The sequence below is a fragment of the Sinocyclocheilus anshuiensis genome, unplaced genomic scaffold (genome assembly GCF_001515605.1).
Source record: "Sinocyclocheilus anshuiensis isolate Anshui unplaced genomic scaffold, SAMN03320099.WGS_v1.1 scaffold246, whole genome shotgun sequence".
Classification (NCBI taxonomy): Eukaryota; Metazoa; Chordata; class Actinopteri; order Cypriniformes; family Cyprinidae; genus Sinocyclocheilus; species Sinocyclocheilus anshuiensis.
Genome location: NW_015542356.1, coordinates 3,064,770 through 3,085,840, shown reverse-complemented (window position 1 = coordinate 3,085,840; position 21,071 = coordinate 3,064,770). Strand labels below are relative to the sequence as shown.

Here is a 21,071-nt window from a genome sequence, read left to right as displayed (position 1 = left end):
TGAAGTTCCCCTTAGATGTACACTACCATTCAAAAAAAAAAAAAAGGCAAGGATGCATTAAATTGATAAAAAATCACAGTAAAATAATTTATAATATAACAAACGTATTTAAATTATCATAGATTTCAAATAAATGCTGTTTTCATCCAAGGATTCTGAAAAAAAAGCATCATGTTTCCATGAAAATATCAGGCAGCATAAATGATTTCAACATTGATAATAATAAGTAATGTTTCTTAAGCACCATATCAGCATATGAGAATGATCATGTGACATGGGACTGGACTGGAGTAACAGCTGATATATTAAATTATTTCTTTAAAACTGTTAATATTTTACAATATTACCGTTTGTACTGTATTTTTGATAAATGCACACTTGCTGAGCATAAAACACTTTAAATGAATTCAAAAATATTTTCTGGTTGAAACTACATTAACACAATCAAAGTATTTTTTCTCGTCATTTTTAACAGTATATTTGATTTTGTAATTAAAAAACCTAACAAACCTCTTTTAATGAAAATGCCATACTTGCGATGTGTGCTTGTTTTATATCTTCTTATGTAATACCATACCATTCATATATTTTTAAGTGCAGCTATGTTTTTAAGGTCACTGCAAAGCATTTTCACATGCCGTCTGCATTCTCTGCTAGAAAACAAATGCTGTATTTGGTTTAGTATTCTAACCAAGGGCGGCGCCAGAGAATTTTGAACGCAGGTGCTGAGGGGGTGCTAGATCATTGACAGGGGGAGCTGGGCAATTAATAGTAAATATGACCAAAAGATGATGTTGTTGTTATTATTATTATTATTATTATTAATATGAATAATAAAATAAATCGCACACTCGATTTTGTAACATTTTATTAAAGGGTTACTCCACCCCAAAATGAAAATTTTGTCATTAATCACTTACCCTCATGTCGTTCCAAACCCGTAAAAGCTTCAGTGTTATTTACTTGGCAGTCAATTGGGACAGTCACAAGCCTCCCAGTTTTCATCCAAAATATCTTAAATTGTGTTCCGAAGACGAACGAAGTTTTTACAGGTTTGGAACGACATGGGGGTAAGTGATTAATGACAAAATTTTCATTTTGGGGTGGAGTAACCCTCTAAGAGTAGGCTATCACAAACATTTTAAACGAAGCTTTTACGGGTTTGAAACGACATGGGGGTAAGTGATTAATGACTAAATTTTCATTTTGGGGTGGAGTAACCCTTTAAATTATTATTTGTCTCATCTTACAATTTTTCGTTTTATGAAATTAAATGATTAATTAAATTAAATTATCGTGCTTACTGCATGACATGGAGGCGCCCGCGCAATCCCTTACATTTTTTTCCTGCCGAAATAACTTAGAATATGCTACTCCGTCATTTTTGGTCATACAGATAAGAGAAATGTCTACTATTGAACGAACCAATAAAAAATAATTAAAAATATTCTCTAATTATGTAGTCCGTAGTAAAAGGTGCATTTCTCTCTAGGCTATTAAAGGCACGTCCATGTGGATCTTTGCAGCCGACACTGACTGAGAAAGCACTAGTTTATGTAAGGGATAATGTACATCCAGGAACCCCTTCAGGCTGATACAAGACCTGATCACCCTGTCGGAGTTTATTCTGAGATAACAACCGGCTGGATGTACATTATCCCGCTTATTACACGGCTAAAAAATTTGTTTTTACCATATATGTTGAAATTATTGCTGAAGTCTTCCATTGTAACAGGCGGTGGTTAAGTGTTTTCAGTCACAAGATGGCGCCAGACAGTCAACGATAGTGTAGTGACTCGTTAAGCATATAAGTAGTACCGGTCAAGATAACTCGTAGTACCCGGATGAGCGGTGTGTTATTCAATTTGGCGGTTGTTATCTGGGATTATTACACGGCTCTGTGCAATACTTGATTCTGAATGGTCAATCACGCCATCCAGCGGTATGTTATTCCCAGATAACAACCGCCAAATTGAATAACACACCGCTCATCTGGGTACTACGAGTTATCTTGATCACCCTGTCAGGGTTTATTCTGAGATAACAACCGGCTGGATGTACATTATCCCTTACATAACATACCGCTGGATGGCGCGATTGACCAATCAGAATCAACTATTCCACAGAGCCATGTAATAATAATAAATAATTAAAATGTCTTCTTTTCCCCGGGCACATTATATAAACATTACTTTTGCCGGTGCTTTGTGGCAAGCTTTATGCGCGCGCTTGAGCACGGAATAGGCTATATGCCTAAAGGATGGTTTAGCAGGTTATTATATTAATCAATTTAATATAAACATGCGACTAGTTGACTACAAAAATCTTTAGTCGGGGGCAGACCTACTAGGCACACTCAAAAAAATTATATGTTGGCCTTACATAACTTTTTTATGTCAACAGGTTCCACGTAACTGAGTTAGGTTGCATTTAAGTAACAATATTGATTTTAGTGAACTTAAGTTAATTACATAAAGTTAATACAATGTTGTTTAGTTGAATCAACTTAACATTCTTGACTTCGTTTTAATCTATTAAGTTAATCAAGTTCAATTATTCTAAAATTAATATGGTCACATTCAATCAAAACAAATAATACAGTTTCATCGAGTTTATTCAATAAATACATTCAACATTTTTTTTTTACAACTTTAAAAAAAATTTCCAAGAAGAATAATTTGTACAAAATCTAAAGACTGCCTTCACTTTTTTAATCAGTTATCTTATCTTACTACAAGAAAAGTGTAAAAAAAGCATACTAATAAAAAATAAAAGCATGGATTTTAGGTAGGATTTACAAAATAGTCTTCTTCTGTAATGAAAATGCATCATTATTCAAAGCAAGACCAACGCTGAAAGGAATGTAACATGTTCAGTACCGAAAAACAAATGTACTGCAACAGCCAACAGTACAACATTATTCGTAAAGGTCTGTAGCATCTGTATGATGACATAGATTCCCAGCGTGGTGTTGTGCGTTGAGGTTAGGGCTTCAACACGTTCAACATTCTAAAAATGTCAAGTACAAAAAGAAACAATTACCAACAGATCAAGGGTCAAAGAAGTTGGTTTTGGAGAAACATACACTAGGTTTTAATTAAAAAGGTAAATAACTTACCATGTACTCCTTCACAAGGTTTGAGGGGTCTTCCTTCAGGCAGACAGCCAGGGCTTTCAGGATGCATTCACATTTTTTGCCGATGGAGACATTCTGAATATGTAAAATTAACAGCATTAGTTAGCACTTGACTTTTTAGATTTGTTGCTGTACATCTAACATTTTAAGTAGTATTATACAGATCATCCCACTGTGTTGTTTCTACAAAATGTTCAATCCTGGGAACCAGTACAAGAAAACCCAACAAATGTTCCTAAATCAGAAACTTTGCTATGGGAAAGATACACAGTAATCTTGGATGTCAGAGTTGTTCCAATTGTAGGTGCAAAAACACAACTCTGCTGCTGAGAAATTTGATAAAGCTACAAACAAGCCCTGAAATTAAAACAGTATGAATTATGCACATATGAACATTTTAGCTTATGCTGTATATACTCCAGGCTTTAAAGGGATAATTCACCAAAAGAAAATCATTATCAGTTGTTTTATCTTTTAGACTCCCTTACATAAAATGCAAAATTTGGTTAGTTTGTCTTGCTCATTTCTGATGATAAAATGACAGTCAAGGGTGAGTTTCTCTTCTGAAGCTTCAAAAGCATAAAAAAATTACATGTTACAAGATTCAGAACAGGAATTCACCATTGACTTTTATTGTCTACACACAAAAAAAAAATGAGCAGGACAAATTGGCCAAAATGCATAATTTTAGTTCAGGCAACAACAACAACAAAAAAAAAGATGTAAGAGGTTCAACGACATGAGGCTGAGTAAATGATGACCGAATTTTCATCTTTGGGTGAAATATTATTTTAACCTATTATGAATTATTGTCAGATTTAAAATGACAGTGAATTTAGATAACATACCTGAGCCATAACTGACAGGATGTTTGTGATCTTCTGTGCTGCTGCTGCTCCTTTCTTTGGTTTGAGAAATGATCAAGCTGACCCATATATTTGGAGACCAAAGGGATTGTTGTAATCCAACTGAATTTCACCGATACCTAATACAGTTTTAAAAGGACAAATCAGGTTGGCTGCTGATAAATTTGGGACAAACCTTAAAATAATATTATACACCAACAATCATAGTATTCCTTTACCAGCACTTACAGATTACATACAAAATTATTACAAATGAACACAAATCTGAATTACATCTAAACTTCAATACATAATTTAGAATTACAAAAATATCCAAGTAATTCATCACAGCTGACATTACAAAGACTTACCTCTTGCTCTATAAAGAGTGCTGGATTTGATCTGGATGTGTGAGAGGAACCACAATCTCTGCACAGCCACATGTAGGACTATAAAACTCTGTGAGGTTGGAAAAAAAGGTGTGAGTCACCTAATAATAATAATAATATAAAACACTGCCAGTGCCAACTGCTAAACTTTAGTATGTGTTGAATGACCTAACAAACAAGCTTATTTAAGTGTCTTCGTGAAAATCCCATACAAAACATGAGATTATGCGCGATTAACCATTCTAATAAGATGACAGCCTCAATATATATGCATAAAAAGTAAAATATCTCACCTGTGTTTCCACATAAAGAAAACATTCCTCGTTTGGCACTGTGATCTTCGTCTGATTCAAAAATGGCGCCGATCGCTGAAGAGTGATCTTTGAATGAATGTGCTGTCCATCTGCGCATGTGCAGATATTACTCCACCTGCTGACTAAAGTGCGGTACTGCAGAAGCAACTCAACTCCATTTCATTCACTTTACTTAAGTGAACTGTGTAAATGTGAAATATTACTTTTTCTAATTTGGTCAACACAACTCTTTTAATTGTAATACACAAACGTAAGGGAATTCTTTAATTTAAACGTAGTTACATTCTTTGGACCAACAGCAGCCACATTTCATTTTTTTGAGTGCACATGTAACCGATTCATTTTTAAAATAAAATGCTATGACGTTACAAAAAGTACGACTGCAAATCACGTCACGTTGAATGCGTTATGAGTCAAATGCTTTTATTTTATTTCATTTTTGGGGGTGCTTTGCTCTTTCTTGGGGGTGCTGAAGCACCTGCTAGCCCCTCCCTAGCGCCGCCCATGATTCTAGTGTACACTATACTACACTAGTGGCCAACTCTATGGTCTGCAATGCCCCTTTGTTAGGAGATACTGTTTTGTCACTAATTGTTGCTTAGATAATTTGCAATTGATGTGGCCAATTAAAACTACAAAGCCATTAAGTGTGACTTTCCCACTAAAAGTTTAATTACTTTTCCTTTTGTTTAGACAGAAATATTTCAAGGCGAATGGGAATCAATCTTGATGTCCATTCATTGGACACTGCATTAACAAAGTTAATATCGCCTTAATTATTTAGCCATTGCTGAGAATTGATTGTCCAGCACAACAGGAGAGGAGGCCAGGGAAGAGTTTTGCTAACAATCAGTCATTAAAGCACTGCTAGAACAGGAGCCAGCTTTCAAAACGCCCTGCATTTAGAGTCATTTTAGGCTCGCTCAATTGTGGAGTGCAGAAACACAAAGAGAGAAAGAATTGGCACGTGTGTGCCAGCAACTGAATCTCTAATTGAAAATACACTAATGGAATGATGAGGCTTGTCTTATACTGACAAATAATGCTGGCTTTGCCTCCAAGGCCAGCCTTAAACCACATGCGCAACGTTTGCTCCTAGCAGTGGACTCACTCATTAAAACCGTTAGAAAAGATAGATGGTGAAAGAATATGGGCGGCGTATTCAAAGAAATTTGCAAGTCTAAGAAGAGAACTGCAGTCTGTGGACAGAACGAGCTGGGTTAATGGAAAATCTATACAAGGAAACGGCGTCGACTTGCTAAAAAGTATTCATCTTCTTAGACAACAAGCTCATGCAGGCATTATTGCGTTACAATACAAAAAGCCCCCAGCCACATCTAGACATATATTCTCCAAAACAAAGAGATGAGTTCAACTGTGAAATAGGCTCAAAACAAGCAGTGCATTTTTGTTAGTTGTGGTGAAAAGTGCAAAGCTGTTTAAACTCGCATTAAAAATAACAAGCAACACCTCTCTATAGTCTGGTTTTACATTGGCGCTTGACAACATGTCAGAGGCTGTGGAAATGTGCTGCACAAATAAACTGTGATAAGTTTTACGGCAAAATGTTCAAACTTTGTAATTTAAATTCCATATAAAAGGAATAATTTCGTGTGAGTGTCAGACAGTACAATAAATTGGTTGGGAGGTGAGAGACGTGTTTTGTACATTGCAATATATATATAAAAAATAATGATAATAAATTTTTGTAAGCACACTGTAGCAAAGTGAATGTTTTTCATGTTTGCATTAATACAGAAATTAATGTAACATTATTGTATTGAAAGCATCTAAAATGTAAAATATCTGTATAATAAAATTACAATGCAAATATTTAAAATATAATGGATCCTTAAAAAATGTATCATCGTTTCTAGAAAGAATATTAAGCAGCACAACTGCTTTTTAGCATTAATAATAATAGGAAATGCTTCTTGAGCAGCAAAACAGCATTTTAAAATGATTTTTGAAGGATAATGTGACATTGAAGACTGGAGTAATGACTGTTGAAAATTCTGTATTACCACCACAGGGATAATGAATTACGTATGTTTATTAAGTTGTTATTTTAAATTGTAATAATATTTCATAATTTTAGTGGTTTTATTTTTATCAAATAAATACAGCCTTGGTGAGCATTAAAAAATATTTGGATAGTAATCTGTTGATCACAAGGTTATTTTTGTAAGAGCTGGTTCATATGTAAGCCAGTGCTAGCATATAACAACTATATTTATGTAACAAACCGTATATCACCGTTAAACCATTAGAATAGATTTCCTATTCTTTTATTGCGCTTAAATGAAGATGGCTTGAAATAGCTTTAGTATGCTACATCACATTGCTTTTTTACAGTTTAAAGGCTATGGATATTAAATCAAACAACAGACATTGTGTATTTACCATACGAGATTTTGGTCTGACGAAATTCTGTATTACCACCACAGGGATAATGAATTACGTATGTTTATTAAGTTGTTATTTTAAATTGTAATAATATTTCATAATTTTAGTGGTTTTATTTTTATCAAATAAATACAGCCTTGGTGAGCATTAAAAAATATTTGGATAGTAATCTGTTGATCACAAGGTTATTTTTGTAAGAGCTGGTTCATATGTAAGCCAGTGCTAGCATATAACAACTATATTTATGTAACAAACCGTATATCACCGTTAAACCATTAGAATAGATTTCCTATTCTTTTATTGCGCTTAAATGAAGATGGCTTGAAATAGCTTTAGTATGCTACATCGCATTGCTTTTTTACAGTTTAAAGGCTATGGATATTAAATCAAACAACAGACATTGTGTATTTACCATAAGAGATTTTGGTCTGACGATCATTAATAAAATAAAAAAATCAGATACATTAATAACATTTTTGACAACCTTCTCTCTACTGTAGTATTATATATTGTTTTTTGCTGGGCTGAATAGTCTTAATTGGCAGTGTATTTTTTATTTTTTTTTAAACTAGCCTTAAGCTCCATCCTGATGAAACATGCATACTGTGGCAGCTTTTTAGAATACACTGCATGCCAGGAAAGGCAGGAGGTATTCCTGCAAAAGTATAGTTTTCCTGGTAGCATGTACTCAGCTGAATTGTAGGGTTGCAGGTGAGTGACATGGACTTTTCACATGTCTGACACAAAAAGAAAATTATATGCCAGGGTCTACTTGATACAGAAGAAAAAAAAAGTACAGAGGTTAAGAGGCTTAGAAACATGAACAAAACAGCATGATGTTTAATTCAAATGACTTTGCTGATAATCTCGATGTCGACTCTCAATCACCATGTCTTGACCTACCTGACAAAAGGCAAATAACACTTGACTCTACTGGCTAGATGAATCACTCAATGTTCCTGATGATGGAATGTAAGATAAGAAGCTTCTATAGACTAGAGTTCTGTAGATTTCTAGAAATGTGCATCTATTTCTAGTTCAATTGTTCGTGTATACAAAAAAAAAAAAAAAAAAAAAGTTGTTATTAAAAAAAAAAAAAAAAAAAAAAAAAAATCAGATAATCTCGCGCTCTCTGTCTCTCACTCTCTAAAGTCATAAATCAGTTAGAATTATAATTTAGAATCAATCCTACAGAAAACTAATAGGGTGAAATAAGAAGCCCCTACGAAGAAAACATTATCCTAATAGATACATTCGACATTTTTATTCTTTCACATTTTCGTTATTTGTTTAGGATGACTTTATTTGATTCCTATAGGATTAATTCCAAATTACGGTTTACAAAAGGAATTTTATGTTTCTTTTTTGAATTGTGACTTTGAATAGTGATCTTTTAATGTGCTGCTTCTGTCGTAAAGCCCTGCAATAATAATTTAGCATGAAATAATACACAGGAAGTGCTAATTAATATGAGTACAAACGTTTCATTGAATGTAAGCCTCTCCAATTAGACAGTAACATCCTTAAACAAAGGTCTTAACTGAACAGACGGCATTCTGTTTTAGTTGAATGTTATTCGGATTAACTAGCAGATGTCTGAGTGGGTGAATGTTATGAATCAAACATGAAAGTTTAGGTTCTCTTTTTGTTGCTGATCTGCAACCAGATTGCCATTCACTACACACTGCTTAGTTTGCCACTGTTCCTAGATCAGTGTACAAAAAGCGGGGAAGCTGACTTACTCAGGGACTCCTTTGATCTTGCTGGCTTCCACGGTTGCAATGGAGTGTTTGGCTCCGGACTGCACATCCCATTCAACCTTCCACTGGTTACTCCTCGACTTAGTGCTAAGGAGGTTCACCCCTTTCTTTGCTTTCACCCTGTAAAAAGAGACATAGTGGGTTTTAAAGAAATATATATGGCTGGAGTCAAACAAGAAAGTTTTATTTGAGTATTCAGAAGGTGATACTGGAATATTGGACATTGCAATACTTAAAGACACTGTTTTAGTGGTAACACTTTATTTTTTAGGACCAATTTACATTATTAACTAGTTGCTTATTGGCATGCATATTACTAGCATATTGGCTGTTTATTAGTACTTATAAAGCATATATTAATGCCTTATTCTGCATGACCATATTTTAGATCCCTTAAACCTGCCCCATATACCTAAACTTAACAAGTACCTTACTAACTATTAATAAGTAGCAAATTAGGAGTTTATTGAGGGAAAACAAAGTTTTGTTTATTTGTTTTTATGGGTGGCAAAACTTTGCCTTTTTTATTTAGCCTGCATGTCATTGGTCAACTGCATGCAAAAATCGGACCAAATTTTCATGGTGAACCTTTATGTTGGTGTGAATTAAGTTTTTCATTTTGCTACTGAAAAGAGCAAGATACAAAAACTAAAATGTGAATGGACTCATCTTGCAAAAACAAAACAAAACAACACAAAACAAACACCAAACAATCAACAAAAAACAAAACACAAAACTAAGCAAAAAACAAACAAACAAGATAATATAAATAAGATAAAATAACAAATAAAATAAAGATAAACCATGGTTAGTACTTGCAGAATTGGTTAATGTTAAATAAACCCACTCTCCTTTAGAAAATTATTTATAGAAGGACTATAAATCTGTGCTGCAAAACAAATCTATTTCCCATAGATAACACACATGGCTTCTGCATCTTCATTATGACCTCTGAGACCGTACATCTAAAAAACAAAAAAACATCTTATGTGCATCAATTTATGCACACTAAAGCTCATACTCATCATCCATTTCCCCTCTGTCCATTAAAATTAAAAAACATCAGCCTTTTCTCTGATCCGAAACCAGATTTTGATGATAAAATCCCTGTGGAACACCCACCCGCTCTCTCACAGAAGCCATAACTTCAAACAGCACAGTCGTGCTGGGTTTCCAGCAGCTTATGCTTCAATAGATGGAAACTACTGCTGTTCTGTGAGCATACATGTACTGCTTAACACCTTGAACAGGTGCAGTGACACAAGGCATGGTAAATCATGCATGTTTTATCCTCCGGATTACTGACCACTATCTGCGTTCCTACTCTCTGATATCTACCAGTGAAAATTAACTGCTCTGAGGTCTGGCTGCACCAAAGAGCCATGCAGCTGCAATGCAGCCATGCTATACAGAAATCCTACAGCACACATGCAAGACGTGAGGTGATGAATAGACAAGATGAGAAAGAAAAAACGTGAGACCAGAAAAATGGAGAGAGAATTTAGAAACCATTAAAATAGGGAGATTGCGATTTCAGCAGTTTTAATTAGTTCTCTATCAAATTACAAAAAAGTTTAGAATTATATCAAGATGTTTCTCACACATTATTAATCCTGCTGGTGAAGGTGGATGAGCCAAATTTGAAGCAGCTGTACATATACACAATTGTGACTGCACATATAGAATTTAATTCTATATTAATGCCTTATTATATTTTATACATTTTTGGACATTGTAAATAAAGATTATTGGCATTTTACAAGAAAACACTATTTCAGCTTCAAAATTTCACATTTAGTTAAATGTGTCACTTGCAGTTTCTTTGTAATTATTTGTGAAATATAAGCAATTTCTGAATGAATGAATTTTTTTTCTGTGCATTGAGTTGCTACAAACAATTAGAATGTTAAACAGCCTAAGCTAATTAATTAATATAGTTAATGAGGCTTATTCGCTATATCACTTGGCGAAATAATTGTTTACTGTGATTATTATTTTTAATTAATGTCATTATTTGAACACTGGTGTGTTTTATCATGTTGCTACTGTTTAATATCAACAGGCTGTGCTGTAGTGCCTAAAGGCCCCGATATACTTCAAACGAAGTTCGTTTTCGTTCTTCGTTTGGGGGCAAAAAGAAGTTCAAAAAGGCTGAGTGACGGTATACTGTTTCCGAACTTTCCAACACCCCCGCGCCGCTGGAGGCGGGGTGTAGATTAATGTAAACATACATGTGTCGCGATGCTCGCGCGTATCCCCTAAACACAACATCGATGAAATGAAGAAGTGTAGGCAATCTAGGTGTGAGACGGGCCCCAATGGTCAGAATATTTTAGACAAAAGAATAATGATTAGCAGCAGTTCAGAGTCAAGTATCATGTTTGCAATACAAAAGAACCATTCCATTTCCATAATCAGCCCTTTATGGGAAGTGTGAATGTCTCATAGTCTGAAAACTTTAGCATGATGTTAGTTACTTTATTTTATTAGTGTTCATTTATTTTATTAAACTGGATAAATTGTTACACCTTTTTATATTTTATGTGGTGTCATGATTTACTTATGATAAAAACAAAGGTTTATTATTGTATGTTCGTTTGGCATTTCATTTATTGTATACCCTTTAAATTTGTTTATTGAAAGAACAACAACAGCAGCAGCAGTATGGTGTAACATTTATTTGAAACACATGTATTTGGTACTTGCTACCTTATATCTTTACTCTTTCCTTTCATGGCTTTGGAAAACTTGTCTCGGATTTTTCTCTATGTCGCTTTTTGCATAACTCTGGGTCGTCGACACCAAGCTTCGTTCATTTATTTTATTAAACTGGATAAATTGTTACACCTTTTTATATTTTATGTGGTGTCATGATTTACTTATGATAAAAACAAAGGTTTATTATTGTATGTTCGTTTGGCATTTCATTTATTGTATACCCTTTAAATTTGTTTATTGAAAGAACAACAACAGCAGCAGCAGTATGGTGTAACATTTATTTGAAACACATGTATTTGGTACTTGCTACCTTATATCTTTACTCTTTCCTTTCATTCTTTTCATGGCTTTGGAAAATTTGTCTCAGATGTTTCTCTGCGTCGCTTTTTGCATAACACCGGGTCGTCGACACCAAGCTTCGTTGCAATTTCTTTCTAGGAATTAAATGCTTTCTCTGAATCTTTAAAGTCTCTCCGCGAGCGATAGTACAGGTGCGGATATATTTGTGCCAGCTGAGCTATTCGACACTCCAGTGTGTTCATGTTGCTAGTGACTATAGGAGATGTTGTTCTCCTGTCGGACCTCCGTGGAATGAGAAACGAACGGGGAAAAAAAAATTGCATGTCAAAGAAGGTGGAGTTTCAGAACACACCCACCGATTGCGTAACTGCCACGGACCAATGGAAGCTCAAAGGTATTTAGGAGCCAAAACGAACTCCCCCAGAAAGTTCGCTTTGGTCAGTTCGTTCTTCGATTTTGTTTGAAGTATATCGGGGCCTTAACTGTCAGGATAAGCAGAGATCCTCTAATGGCGGCTCGGCACTGAGAGAACGCAGTGTCTCGTTCACTACTCAGGGAACCATGGTTACATAAGTAACCTGAGATGATATTCTTCTCCTGTCGGACCTCCGTGGAATGAGAAACAAACCGAAAAAAAAATAAAATAAAAAAATAAAATCGCACGTCAAAGAAGGTGGAGTTCCAGAACACACCCACCGACTGCGTAACTGCCATGAACCAATGGAAGCTCAAAGATGTTTAGGAGCCAAAACGAACTCCCCCAGAAAGTTCGCTTTGGTCAGCTGTTTCGAATTGCCGAAATGAACTCAAAACGAACTTAGTTTCGGCCTGATTTTGTTCGAAATGACGTCATATCAGTTCGTTCTTCGATTTCATTTGAAGTATATCGGGGCCTTAAACGTCCTTAACCACGATAAAATCACCGTAACGCATGGCCTCATGTTGATTATTGCTTTCATTTAAGAACTAAGAACTTTACAAGAAAGTTCTGTAAGACGTTCTACAGTGCTTTAGAGCCTACAGGACCCAAACTAAATGGTTGACCAAACACTCATAACGTGACGAAACATTCATTGATAGCAGAAAGTGTCTCCAGGATTAACCTCAGATAGGTTAACCTCAAAAACTCAGTCCTTTCTCTTTGAACTGCTGCTTCGAATTGCACTTACCTGATAAAAGGCGGCCTCTGCTTTGAGGAGCAGACCATGACCAATAGCAGAAGCTTCAGTCACTCATTTCAACAACCCAGTCAACAGAGCCTTATCTCACCCCCTCAGCTTCTTCATCAAGCACAGTATTGATGATCATAGGCTGTACTGCACTTTTATAAATATTAAATATAAGGGAAAAAAAGCAGGTCTGACAGCAAAGCCTGGCTCGTTTTCAAATCAAACACAATATATTTTAAGATAGGAGCAGTACACTCTTAAAAATAAAGGTGCTTCACGATGCCATAGAAGAACCTTTTTGTCTAAATGGTTCCATAAAGAACCTTTAACATCTGAAGAACCTTTCTGTTTCACAAAAGCTTCTTTCTGGCGAAAGAAGGTTCTTCAGATTATAAAAAGGTAAGAAAGAGATGGTTCTTTAAAGAACCTTTGACTGAATAGTTCTTTGTGGAACCAAAAATGGTTCTTCTATGGCATCGCTTGAAGAACCGTTTGAAGCACCTTTTATTTTAAGAGTGTAATCACAGATTTTTGATGTAGCTCTTCACTTTACACAGCAAAAAGCTGCAAATGGAGATGACTGAGGGCAACCTCATCATTTTGTGTGATGATAGAGAGTACCATGCAACAATTAGATTATTCAATTTATTAAGCATAGCGCTGAATTACTTTATCTTAAAAGCCTTACATTGTCCACATTAATTAACAGTAATCCACACTCAACCGTCAAATTTAACAAATGTCTTACGTCTTCAGGCCATACGTTACTAAATGAGCAATTTCAATAGCTGGAACTTTTTTCAAAGAAACGAATCAGCACTTGAAAGTTCATTTAGTGTGTAAGTGACTCCACACAAACACACAAAGCAAGTTACCACAGCGTCTGCTCTAAAAAATAAATAAATAAAAACTTGTATGGTACAACTTTCCAAATGAATGTGAACAACTTTATATATTCCCTTCAATAAGGCCATTATTAGGTATACAGACGATGTTCACTTTAGTCAACATGAAATCAAAACTAACTTAAATTATTTAACACACATTCATATTCCTAGTCTTACTCTGATAGATCGTTGCATTAATCTCTTAAAAAAGCTTTTAAAAAGCTTCTACACTTTATTTTAAGGTCCAGTTCTCACTATTAACTCACTATTGACTTTTGCCTCAATAAACTCCTAATTACTGCTTATTAATAGTTAATAAGGTAGTTGTTAAGTTTAGGTATTGGGTAAGGATGTAGAATATGGTCATGCAGAATATGTGCTTTATAAGTACTAATAAACAGCCAATCTGCTAGTAATATGCATACTAATAAGCAACTAGTTAACAGTGAGAATTAGTACCTATACTAAAGTGTATATTTTTTTTTCTTTGGTAATATGCCATCAAAATATTCCGAATATGGTCATGCAGAATATGTGCTTTATAAGTACTAATAAACAGCCAATCTGCTAGTAATATGCATACTAATAAGCAACTAGTTAACAGTGAGAATTGGTACCTATACTAAAGTGTAATTTTTTTTTATTTGGTAATATGCCATCAAAATATTCTGCCTCTGAATAGACTTCACTTTTCAGATTTCGGTTATCCAAACCTACCTCACAAACATGTGTAATAGACCACTTTTCATTATCTGCTGAACTCCGGATGTATGAAACCATGTACTGAACTGAAAACTGTATTTTTTATTGAATATACCATTTTATACTCTGAAATATGCCACATTAAGGAAGTAAAATTGGTTGCGGTGATTTCAGATCGATTCATATTGAAGACCAGAGTACTGACTGCTAAAAATTCAGCTTTGCCATCAAAGGAATAAATTACATTTTAAAATATTAAAATAGAAAACATCAATTTTAAATGGTAATACTATTTATTTCACAATATTACATTTCACAATGTTTTGAAAATAAAATGAAATGAAACCTGAATTTAAGCGACATGTCTTGATTTATCAAATGTGTACATGCTTTATGAAACAGTAGCCATTACACTCTTCAGAAAACTCCAAGTGTCCTCTGTGGTGAGAAAACACAGTGATGTTTCAACAGAAATTTGCTATTTGACAGCCTGTACATAAACAAAACACTTCAGCTTATAGGGCTGATCGAGGATATGTTCACTGCAACGGAAACTATGATTTGACTTTCTATATCTAGAACAATGACCAGACACTAAAGTTGCCTATAGCAGCAGTGTGAAACACAAGCAGTGATAAATAACTCTAGCCTTCCCCGTAGTCTCTTACCATAAAAATGACCGTAAAAAAACCCTTAAACAAGCAGGATGAGAAATGTCAGCAGATGCATGTCTCCAAGGCATTAGGCACTCACTCCCTCTTTCTCTGCATTACTGCAAAAGCTGTCCCTCTCTTCAATGTCTAAATCTGGCCGGCAAAGATTTTTTTTCCACCCATTTGTAGAACCAGGGCTTTCCATTAGTTCCACTAGAGAAAGGGCCACTTGACATGAATAAATGATCGCTGGAGGCAAACACATCCAAGTCACAACACACAAAGATTAGTGCATGTCACTAGAATCTTTTCCTTTAAATATTAAAATGACACCCTCACCCTCAAGTGGCACGTGTACGTGAAAAACCCTCCTTGTCCAAACAGACAATAATTATTTCTTAAAAACACCAAAATCTACAGATCAAGTTGCATTTTTATCACTGTTGTGAACTACAATGAAATCAAGATGGTATTAATGTCAGACAGCATTAGTTCCACCGACGCCTGCCTTAAACTGGCCAATTGTGTCTTGGATCAGTATTTTTAGACCATATAATTGCATGTATACGAGTTCTGCCTTCCATTTAGCGCCACATAACATCTGTTCCATAACAAGTGTTCCATATATTCACTACTTCACAATTATGAAAATACTAGCAACAACATTTCACTTTCTTAAGCCTGAAATGCCTCTGAGCCTATTTGGGTGTAGAGCTATCTATGCATCTATTTACTGATATACAGAAATATATATTTATTGATTATATATAAAAAACAATAAATATATCTGCTTTGATTATATCTATTATGTATAACTATTAACATACTCCCGCACACAAGACTGAACTCATTAGATTGGCCATTTGAGACAAACATCAATAGCTCACATGATCCGGCTGTGTGATTGTTTCGTACTATTGACTAGGAAGGATCTATAGAGGCAGATGTTTATTTTGCACAATTCAGAGTACTAAGATCTGCCACTAGTTCAAAATACTGTTAAACTAAGCACAATGAAAAATGACAATGTAAGAGAGGGAGAGACAGAAAGAGGGTATGCTGGCACCGAGAGGAAGAGAATTATGGCGTTTCTCTGTCACTTCGGAAGAAGATTTAGAACGGAGTGAGACAGGGCTGAACCTGCCAGCGAGGATTTGTACAAAGATGACAATTCATCAAAGAAGGAAAAGCGAATATTGAGAGCAAAAATGGTTCACCATTTAACTTAACAACACAGGGCATTCAGAATGAGGTCATATCTACTAAATCTATTTGACTTCCATCATATCAAATAAAAATGCTGAGGCAATTTGAAAATGCTACGTCTGATAAAATATAAAGGGGATGTGACACCATTCATATTCTTTATGACAGTATAAAAATGCATGTAGTCTATATTTTTGGGTGAATCTTACAAAAATATACAACTACCTATAAACAATACCATTTAAATGTTCAGGGTCAGTCAATTTTAAACTGTTATTCAGATGTAATAAATTGATTTTAAGTTACAATAAAGACTTTTACATTGCTACAAAAAATTATATTTCAAAGAAATGCAGTCTGAAGGATCGTGTGACAATGAAGACTAAATTAATGAAAATGTAGCTTTACCATCACGGGAATAAATTACATTTTAAATATATTTTCAAATACTAAATAGGTATTTTGAATTGTACAACACAATTTACGATATTACCGTTTTTATTGTTGTTTTATTGTTTTTCGATCAAATAAATGCAGGCTTGGTGGGCATAAGAGACTTTCAAAACCATCAAAAAATCATACCGACCCCAGACCTTTGAACGGTAGTGTACAAATCAAGTATATTATCAATATAATCTAAGAAATAAAATATATTATCTTGAGGACTGTTGAATACTGAATTCAATCTATTTTTAATTAATACCGCACGCATTATGATAGACCTATAGAAAAAAATATTTGAATCTTTTTCTTTTCTAAGAATGGCTTAACTTGAAGTGCTGTAAAAAAACTATTTGGAAAAAAATATTATCTTAAGGTACTTTATGATATGTTGCCATACGGCAACAGCATACAATAGTGGATCTAACGTAGAATAAGTGTAAGCTTACTTATAATTAATATTTTTCCTCAGAAATGTTGTTTGTGTTGATTCAATTGGTGTTATTATAAGCTTTAACACAGTACTTACTTATAATTGACACCTTATACATACTTTCCAACAACTTGTGCTTTTATTTATTCTATTCTTTTTTTGCTGAATAATGATTTATAATTGTTTTACATTCATTACATTTTTCATGAATATTATTTAAACTGCAAATTTATACAGTTAAAACAAATATAATAATGTATATAATGTATCATACAACACTGACATAAAACCAAAAACATTGCAGTTCGTGCAGTTCGATAATCCTTGAAAGATCACCTTTTTTATGTATGAAACTTCACAAAGCAGTTTTTTCATCTGCAGCAAGAGCAAGTTCTGCCCTTTTCTTCTTTACCTTGCCATAGAATATGGCCATGCTCACTAATGTAATGTTACCTGTATTCATATTTAATCAAAAGTAAAATTGCCATTTCAATTTGATTATATCCATAATACAAATACCATTAACATACGACTAATCAACATTATTTCACTAGTATTAATGTTGTTATTGTTACAGCTTAACAAATTGCAGCTGACCTTGCTAGCTAGCTAAACTATTGTAATAATGTCATTCCACTATTGCAGTGTTGCCGCTTGGCAACACATACATTTGAATGATTTACCAAAAACTAACTTTATAAAAACTTTTTTGAGATGTGAATATGTCATCATAACATCATAACAGTGATGTTTTAGATTTTTTTGTAGAAGTGACACGGACTGGTCCTTGTTTGTTACTGATGTTTTAGTTTGCTATCAGCAACTACCGACAAGAGACGGCAGTCTGTCAGAAATCTCGCCACAGAAAAAAAACTGCATGTCATGTGACTTAATCAAAGCACATCATTGGCTAAACTAAGGTCTTCTCTTTCCAACAAAAAAAACGAGAATGTTCTCTTAAAGAGACAGTGGCAAGGAAATGAACACAAAGAGTATGTTGCCACATGGCTACACCATGCGGTAGAGGGTTAAAAATAATAATCACAATCATTGTGCCTTGCCAGGTTGTAATATAGTGATTAAAGTCATCTTGTCCACATTTTTTATTATAATTATTTTTATTAAAATCGGCATAAATTAAATATACTGTAGTTCAACAAACACTACCATAATGCATATTAACTTTTTAACTGAAATAATATACTGTATGATTATTGATTTCATGTTATTACAATGTGGGAAATGTCTAATGCAAAAAATATAATGGATAAACTCTATCAATTAATCAAAATAACAACGTCACCATATTACTACGTAATAAGCCTTGATACAAGGGTGATGCAGAGACTCAAGCAGCCCCCTCTCCTCTCCTCCTGCTGAAAGCTGGGAAGGTCCTGTGTTCTCAATGCAGAGAGAAAGACAGAGAAAAAAAAGAGAATGAGCCAGAACAATACAGGGAGAGAAAGACATTGAGGAACAATGTAGAAGAGAGAGAGCGCGAGAGCCATGCAGTGGTTTCCAATCCTCCTGCCTGGAACACAATTATTCTAAGTAGTTTTCCCATCAGTAGCAGGCATGAGCGGAAGACCCTCAGGTGAGCCAAAACCTTTTCTGCCAAGGCAATAGGGGGAAAAAAGCAGCTCTCCAATTTATTTGATAAGGCAAGCGGAACTCAGTCCTGCCAACTGCTGCAAAGAACAGGAAAATCACCCTCGTACCCTCAGCCAACTCTCGTCAGGCAACTGACATTTCATCAGCCACTTCAAAACCGTGATATGTAACTTCATGATTCATATATATATATATATGATATATATATATGTTTAAAGTGTGGGAAATAAAAGTCTTTCTGCAAAGGGAAGACCAAGTCTATACAACTATTTGCACAGTCTATGCAACTAGTCTATACAGCTGGGGAAACAATTAAAAAAAAGAATAATAAATTCAATTCCATTCCATTTTAAGAGAATTACCTGAAAATAAACCTAATCATTTTAAAAGCCTACTTTGTGTGTATCCATATGCTTTCTTTCTTTCTTGTTCTTTCTTTCTTTCTTTCTTTCTTTCTTTCTAGTTGTCTGAAAGTGGCAAGGACTGTAAGGCTGCAGCTAACACAGCAATTTCCATATGCTTTCTTTCTTTCTTGTTCTTTCTTTCTTTCTTTCTTTCTAGTTGTCTGAAAGTGGCAAGGACTGTAAGGCTGCAGCTAACACAGCAATTGTATAAATGTCTCAAATCTTACTATCCTTCTCTTCTTGGATCACACAGAGATTCCACTGGCTGACTTAACTTGTTAATCATCTTTACAATCAAAACATGCTTAAAATGTTAGATTCTATCACATTTTGTAACCATTTCTCTTTATGTTTACAGTTAGCTCACGTTTAGCAAGGTCATGATTACATTGATAGCTTAGCATAGTAACCAATTGGCATAACACTGAAGATTGGCCTGATTCCATATCACATTGTAGCCTAGATAAATGACAACAACAACAACAACAACAACAACAACAACAACAACAACAACAACAACAACAACAACAACAACAACAATAACAGATTCAGAAGATGAGAGTCCAAACCATAAAATTTAATTCAACAAAATGTTCAAAGCTTTTTGTTTGGGCATTTCCTCAGCTTGGCTACCCTGCTAATGTTGCTTACACTGAGACGACTGCAGGGAGCAGCAGCAAGCATGTTATTGTTATGGCAACCAAATGTATTGCAAGCTGATTTGCTGAAAGAGATGGAAAGTATCTGTAACTTGCATCAGCACAGAAATGCCTTCCATTTCTGCAATGTCATCTAACCAAAAACAATAGGAGACTGTAGTAAGAAGTCAAAACAGTGACATTTTTAATGAATTAAGACGATCCTGTAAAACTGGATGTCTGGTCACCCTATGACTAAAATATTATGAAACATGGGGTCTGTGATATCAATTTTATGGCATGCTGTTACATCAATGCTGGCATAGTGCCTTACCACACACTCATGAGTACTTTCCTAATCTTCACTAATTCACTCTTAGTATGGATGTACATGAACTGGAGTTGTACATACAACTCCAGTGTCATAGTCAGATTTGTCTGGATGCATGGCATGCTGGGACAGATCTGACGGCAGTGGAAACCACAGGAGGACGCACACTGAGATTAAGTACTAATCAGATCTGAGTTTTATGTGAGTTCTAAGAGATTTTTTATCTACATTTGCAAACATTTTCATTTGCAAGCATCCCTCCTTTCAGCCCTCACCTCTCTCTTTCTCTGGCCTCACTTTCAAAACTGAGAGACCGACACAATAATTTAATTTGATGGGATGATAAATGTCAGACCAAGTGCTTCTGAAGATCAACCAAATATCAGTTTCTTTTCAACACTGAATCAGTGTCAAAAACAATAAGAGAACCAGCAGTTTAAGAGGACAGATGAGAAAGCAACAGACAACCGAGTGAGAGCGACCGAAAGAGAGGCTTTTGAGAGCCCTGTACTGACTACTCTATGAAACAAAACCTTATCTCTCATAATTACAATAGACATTTTAATAGCTTAAAAAGGGGTGTGAGCATGAGACCTTGAAAATGTTTATTTAAGGTAAACCAATTGTTAATATGAAATAAATTTGAGGCAAACTGTTTGCCAAAAATCTAATTTGCATGTGAACGTGGCAAATTTGCAGCAATGTTTGCCACAGGGGTTTGGAACGCA

At 34.7% G+C, this 21,071-nt stretch overlaps 1 protein-coding gene and 1 long non-coding RNA gene across 3 annotated transcripts in view; both read right to left on the bottom strand.

Moving 5' to 3' along the window:
* The window catches only part of tmem132e (transmembrane protein 132E), a 380,857-nt gene that overhangs the window by 46,125 nt on the left and 313,661 nt on the right, over positions 1-21,071 (bottom strand). For both annotated transcript variants that reach the window (XM_016490585.1, XM_016490584.1), the window contains exon 3: positions 8,833-8,970. In XM_016490585.1, coding sequence (XP_016346071.1) covers positions 8,833-8,970 — 138 coding nt within the window. The remainder of the gene's footprint in view (positions 1-8,832; positions 8,971-21,071) is intronic.
* LOC107691771 (uncharacterized) lies at positions 2,782-4,789 on the bottom strand. Its single transcript, XR_001634569.1, has 5 exons — positions 4,664-4,789; positions 4,353-4,440; positions 3,985-4,121; positions 3,119-3,211; positions 2,782-3,009 (listed from the first exon to the last, which is right to left on the bottom strand). It is a non-coding gene; the product is annotated as an uncharacterized LOC107691771 (long non-coding RNA).